The following is a 6,692-nucleotide window of genomic DNA, read 5'->3' on the forward strand; positions in this document are numbered from 1 at the left end:
GGGGGTATATGGGGGAGGGGGGGGTTTGTTTCTGGAGGGGGGTATATGGGGTGTGGGGGGAGTTTGTTTATGGAGTGGGATATATGGAGGGGTGGGGGGAAGTTTGTTTCTTGAGTGGGGTATATGGGGGGATGGGGCGAGTTTGTTTCTGGAGGGGGTATATGGGAGGGTAGGGGGAAGTTTGTTTCTGGAGGGGGGTATATGGGGGTGTGGGGGGGGGGGGTTTCTGGAGGGGGGTATATGGGGGGTGGGGGGGAGTTTTTTTCTGGTTGGGGGAATATGGAGGGGAGAGGGGGGGATTGTTTCTTGAGGGGGATATATGGGGGAGTGGGGGGAGTTTGTTTCTGGAGGGGGGTATATGGGGGGGTAGGGGTGAGTTTGTTTCTGGAGGGGGATATATGGGGGGGTGGGGGGGAGTTTGTTTCTGGAGTGGGATATATGGGGGGTGGGGGGAAGTTTGTTTCTGGAGGGGGGTATATGGGGGGAGGGGGGGAGTTTGTTTCTGGAGGGGGGTATATGGGGTGTGGGGGGGAGTTTGTTTATGGAGTGGGATATATGGAGGGGTGGGGGGAAGTTTGTTTCTTGAGTGGGGTATATGGGGGGATAGGGGGAGTTTGTTTCTGGAGGGGGTATATGGGAGGGTAGGGGGAAGTTTGTTTCTGGAGGGGGGTATATGGGGGTGTGGGGGGAGGTTTTTTCTGGAGGGGGGTATATGGGGGGTGGGGGGGAGTTTTTTTCTGCAGGGGGGTAGTTGGGGGGTGGGGGGAAGTTTGTTTTTGGTTGGGGGAATATGGAGGGGTGGAGGGGAGTTTGTTTCTGGAGGGGGGTATATGGGGGGGTGGGGGGGAGTTTGTTTCTGGAGGGGGGTATATGGGGGGGAGAGGGGGGGTTTGTTTCTTGAGGGGGATGTATGGGGGGGTGGGTGGGAGTTTGTTTCTGGAGGGGGGTATATGGGAGGTAGGGGGGAGTTTGTTTCTGGAGGGGGATATATGGGGGGTGGGGGGGAGTTTGTTTCTGGAGGGGGGAATATGGGGGTAGGGGGAAGTTTGTTTCTGGAGGGGGGTACATGGGGGAGTGGGGGGAGGTTTTTTCTGGAGGGTGGTATATGGGGGGGTGGGTGGGGGGTTTCTGGAGGGGGGTATATGGGGGGTGGGGGGAAGTTTGTTTCTGGATGGGGGAATATGGGGGGGTGGAGGGGAGTTTGTTAATGCCAAGTGTTATACTACTTGATGTACTGTAATATCCATTCTAAAACCTTTTAGTTCAATATGTCCCCAGTGTAAAACATTCATTTTCGGTATAGGCCTACATTATGTGGTACCTTTTCTTCACAGCATTTTCCAACACCTTCATTTACCCAGCATTCAATTCAAATCAACAATGAAAATAATTCTATACAGTATTCATTCAATGGAAATGCACTGTCTATGATGAATGGGAGACATTCATACAGACTTCCTTCCTTCCTCATACACACACACACACACACACACACACACACACACACACACACACACACACACACACACACTCACTCACTCACTCACTCACTCACTCACTCACTCACTCACTCACTCACTCACTCACTCACTCACAGAAGACATATCCATAGAGTGTGGGAAAAAACAATTACAGTTTCTCATTAAAATACTCTTAATCCTTTTATGCAAAACACAGTTCCACAAGTATATAGAATGAGGAGGAAAAAGAATGACAAATTGCTGCGAATAATTACATGCAGTGTATCATGGAGACGTCTCTTTTATTTTGGGTGTCACTTGTGATGTCACTGGCTGCTTTCGTTCATTTGAATTCAGACCTTTATCTCTGGGCCGCAGCAGATTGAGTGGTGGCCCACCAAACGCTCGCGCCACATTCCTATTGATTTCTCTAAATCCCCAACAATAGCATTTGCATGCTTGTTTCTGTAATAATACAGATATGACATTCGGAATTAAAGAGCCTGGCAGACCAGAGGTAACTAATTGTGCGCTGTGTAATGAGTGCAGTTTCAATTTGATATAACCCACAGCTTTCTCTCACAGCCCTGCGCTAAATACTTTCAAGTCTTTGTGGGGAAATAATTGATTTTTTGTGCTTTGGGCGCAAGGAAAACTATTATGATCTTTTGAATAATGGCAGTGGAAGGCCAGTGAATGATTTAAATTGGTATTAGAGGAGGAAGCCTCGGCAGGAAGATAGCGCCGTTTGACTGACAGTTTGCAAATGGCCCCCGTTCTTGATTACTCATTCTCTTAAGGTGGAAGGAAGGGTAAGCTTCATTTTTGGAGTAATGGTGGAAGTTACAATTGACTCTCTGTGTCTGTTAACAAACACACTGAGATGCTGGTTGGTTGGGGTGGTCTTACCCACTATGCCAGGGGCTGCTGTGGACTAGACCAGGGGTGAACACAGTGGGTGGGGTGGGCTGGCTGCTACGGGGCTCTGCAGAAGACCAGGGTAGTGTGTCTGTGTGTGATAGGAACAGCCTTTCCTGTTGCCTCTCTCCTGTGGACGGTCTTAAACGTCCCACTGTCAGTGCCAGCCAGCTGGATTTGAGGGAAAATGTGATTATTCTGGGTATCAGTGTGGTTTGGACGTCTTTCTCTCTCAAGGCTGAAAACTCATTTTTTCTTTTTTTCCCTTTGTAACAAAAGTGGTTTCTTATTTAATGCAGCATGTTGGAATTTCACACTGTTAATTGTGTGTGTAGGATAAAGGGGTTTTCAGTGTGGGGGGACATATCCCCATGATGACTACAAGGCTGGTAACACACATGCCTTTGAAGGGGGACATATTCCCATGATGACTACAAGGCTGGTAACACATGCCTTTGAAGGGGGCCATATTCCCATGATGACTACAAGGCTGGTAACACACATGCCTTTGAAGGGGGACATATCCCCATGATGACTACAAGGCTGGTAACACATGCCTTTGAAGGGGGACATATCCCCATGATGACTACAAGGCTGGTAACATGCCTTTGAAGGGGGCCATATTCCCATGATGACTACAAGGCTGGTAACACACATGCCTTTGAAGGGGGACATATCCCCATGATGACTACAAGGCTGGTAACACACATGCCTTTGAAGGGGGACATATCCCCATGATGACTACAGGGCTGGTAACATACATGTCTTTTAAATAACTAGTTTCCTATTAACTTTTGATGATGTTTTCAAAAGGGCAATGAAATACTAAATAATACAAGAAATTTACATAACGGCTCTTAATTGTGGCAGAAAATGGATCTGGCTTGGTTACGTACAATATGCACCTGCAAATAATGTGCAGTATTATACAGTTACCCAGTTACCTTGATACATAGAATGTATGTTACAGCCCAATATACTGTACCTAGTTACTAGCGTAGCCTAGTTGTTAGAGCGTTGGACTAGGAACTGAAAGGTTGCAAGTTCAAATCCCCGAGCTGACAAGGTACAAATCTGTCGTTCTGCCCCTGAACAAGGCAGTTTACCCACTGTTCTGTCATTGAAATTAAGAATTTGTTCTTAACTGTCTTGCCTAATTAAATAAAGGTTAAACTTTTTTTTTTTTAAATACATAGAATGTATGTTACAGTCAAATATACTGTACAGTTACTTGATACATAGACAAGGCAACAGACATTGTAGACTAATATTTTAATCCTGATTCTGAGTTAAAATCCAAGATGCTTTCCTGTGGAATACTATTGAAAATCATAATATAATAATTAATATAATAATTTATCCACATAGCGATATACACTGAGTGTACAAAACACTAAGACACAAGATGTAAGTGCCATTGAACAGGGTATGGTAGTACGGCACTGGTTTGTGTCAAGAACTGCAGTGCCGCTGGGTTTTTCACGCTCAACAGTTTCCCATGTGTATCAAGAATGGTCCACCACCCAAAGGACATCAATTCAACTTGACACAACTGTGGGAAGCATTGGGGTCAACATGGGCCAGCATTCCTGTGGAATACTTTTGACACCTTGTAAAGTCCATGCCCTGAAGAATTGAGGCGATTCTGAGAGTAAAAGGGTGGGGGTGCAACCCAATATTAGGAAGGTGATCCTAATGTTTTGTATACTAAGTGTATAGAGCAATTCCAATAAAGATGGTTGGTGTTGTGGATAACAATATGAACAGTAGTATGGATAAATATATGAACAGTAGTATGGATAACAATATGAACAGTAGTATGGATAACAATATGAACAGTAGTATGGATAAATATATGAACAGTAGTATGGATAACAATATGAACAGTAGTATGGATAACAATATGAACAGTAGTATGGATAAATATATGAACAGTAGTATGGATAACAATATGAACAGTAGTATGGATAACAATATGAACAGTAGTATTGATAACAATATGAACAGTAGTATGGATAAATATATGAACAGTAGTATGGATAACAATATGAACAGTAGTATGGATAAATATATGAACAGTAGTATGGATAAATATATGAACAGTAGTATGGATAAATATATGAACAGTAGTATGGATAACAATATGAACAGTAGTATGGATAACAATATGAACAGTAGTATGGATAACAATATGAACAGTAGTATGGATAAATATATGAACAGTAGTATGGATAACAATATGAACAGTAGTATGGATAACAATATGAACAGTAGTATGGATAACAATATGAACAGTAGTATGGATAACAATATGAACAGTAGTGTGGATAAATATATGAACAGTAGTATGGATAACAATATGAACAGTAGTATGGATAACAATATGAACAGTAGTATGGATAACAATATGAACAGTAGTATGGATAACAATATGAACAGTAGTATGGATAAATATATGAACAGTAGTATGGATAACAATATGAACAGTAGTATGGATAACAATATGAACAGTAGTATGGATAACAATATGAACAGTAGTATGGATAACAATATGAACAGTAGTATGGATAACAATATGAACAGTAGTATGGATAACAATATGAACAGTAGTATGGATAACAATATGAACAGTAGTATGGATAACAATATGAACAGTAGTATGGATAACAATATGAACAGTAGTATGGATAACAATATGAACAGTAGTATGGATAACAATATGAACAGTAGTATGGATAACAATATGAACAGTAGTATGGATAACAATATGAACAGTAGTATGGATAACAATATGAACAGTAGTATGGATAACAATATGAACAGTAGTATGGATAACAATATGAACAGTAGTATGGATAACAATATGAACAGTAGTATGGATAACAATATGAACAGTAGTATGGATAAAATATATGAACAGTAGTATGGATAACAATATGAACAGTAGTATGGATAACAATAGTCAATATGGATAACAGTAGTATGGATAACAATATGAACAGTAGTATGGATAACAATATGAACAGTAGTATGGATAACAATATGAACAGTAGTATGGATAACAATATGAACAGTAGTATGGATAACAATATGAACAGTAGTATGGATAACAATATGAACAGTAGTATGGATAACAATATGAACGGTAGTATGGATAACAATATGAACGGTAGTATGGATAACAATATGAACAGTAGTATGGATAACAATATGAACAGTAGTATGGATAAATATATGAACAGTAGTATGGATAACAATATGAACAGTAGTATGGATAACAATATGAACAGTAGTATGGATAAATATATGAACAGTAGTATGGATAACAATATGAACAGTAGTATGGATAACAATATGAACAGTAGTATGGATAACAATATGAACAGTAGTATGGATAACAATATGAACAGTAGTATGGATAACAATATGAACAGTAGTATGGATAACAATATGAACAGTAGTATGGATAACAATATGAACAGTAGTATGGATAACAATATGATCAGTAGTATGGATAACAATATGAACAGTAGTATGGATAACAATATGAACAGTAGTATGGATAACAATATGAACAGTAGTATGGATAACAATATGAACAGTAGTATGGATAACAATATGAACAGTAGTATGGATAAATATATGAACAGTAGTATGGATAACAATATGAACAGTAGTATGGATAACAATATGAACAGTAGTATGGATAACAATATGAACAGTAGTATGGATAACAATATGAACAGTAGTATGGATAACAATATGAACAGTAGTATGGATAACAATATGAACAGTAGTATGGATAAATATATGAACAGTAGTATGGATAACAATATGAACAGTAGTATGGATAACAATATCATATCTGTAGTGCCTTCAGCACTGAGGCTGCTGCAGTCATCCGCAGGTTTTGTGAATCGCCTCATCGCATCTCTTGTCAATCTGTCCCAGATGTGATGGCTTAATATGCATGTGTGCGGACAGAATGGCAGTGTGTGCTCCACAGCTCTTTACCCCACAGCCAATACACAGTTATCTCTCTAGTGAACACAAACACTCCTTTTATATTGTCCCTACATTTACATTTTAATCATTTTTCAGATGCTACAAAATTACTTACGGTAGTGAGTGCATACATGTTCATACTTTTTAATAATGGTCTCCCATGGGAATCAAACCATAACCCTGGTGTTGCAAGCACCATGCTCTACCAACTGAGTCACACGGGACCAACTACGGTCCCTTTCACATTGTTTCCTGTCAAGAGCAGCCCCGATCTTTTGGCAAACAGCCTGCAAGGACTATAGCCAGGAG

The 6,692-nt window shown here is 40.5% G+C and overlaps 1 protein-coding gene across 1 annotated transcript; it reads left to right on the forward strand.

Annotated features, from left to right (window-relative positions):
• Positions 1 to 4,018: 4,018 nt before the first annotated feature.
• LOC115153635 (putative uncharacterized protein DDB_G0286901) lies at positions 4,019 to 6,335 on the forward strand. Its single transcript, XM_029699273.1, has 2 exons — positions 4,019 to 4,229; positions 5,393 to 6,335. Exons 1-2 carry the CDS (start codon positions 4,114 to 4,116, stop codon positions 6,333 to 6,335), a joined length of 1,059 nt encoding a protein of 352 aa, XP_029555133.1. The 5' UTR covers positions 4,019 to 4,113.
• The last annotated feature ends 357 nt before the right edge of the window (positions 6,336 to 6,692 follow it).

The sequence above is a fragment of the Salmo trutta genome, chromosome 18, assembly GCF_901001165.1.
Source record: "Salmo trutta chromosome 18, fSalTru1.1, whole genome shotgun sequence".
In the NCBI taxonomy this organism is placed as follows: Eukaryota; Metazoa; Chordata; class Actinopteri; order Salmoniformes; family Salmonidae; genus Salmo; species Salmo trutta.

What these genes read in the sequence shown, in the direction of transcription:
- LOC115153635 (XM_029699273.1), top strand. Translation starts at nt 4,114, where the DNA reads ATGGTTGGTGTTGTGGATAACAATATGAACAGTAGTATGGATAAATAT. An exon ending in ATGAACAGTAGTATGGATAA is followed by an intron (nt 4,230 to 5,392) that starts ATATATGAACAG and finishes TAGTATGGATAA; the next exon opens with CAATATGAACAGTAGTATGG.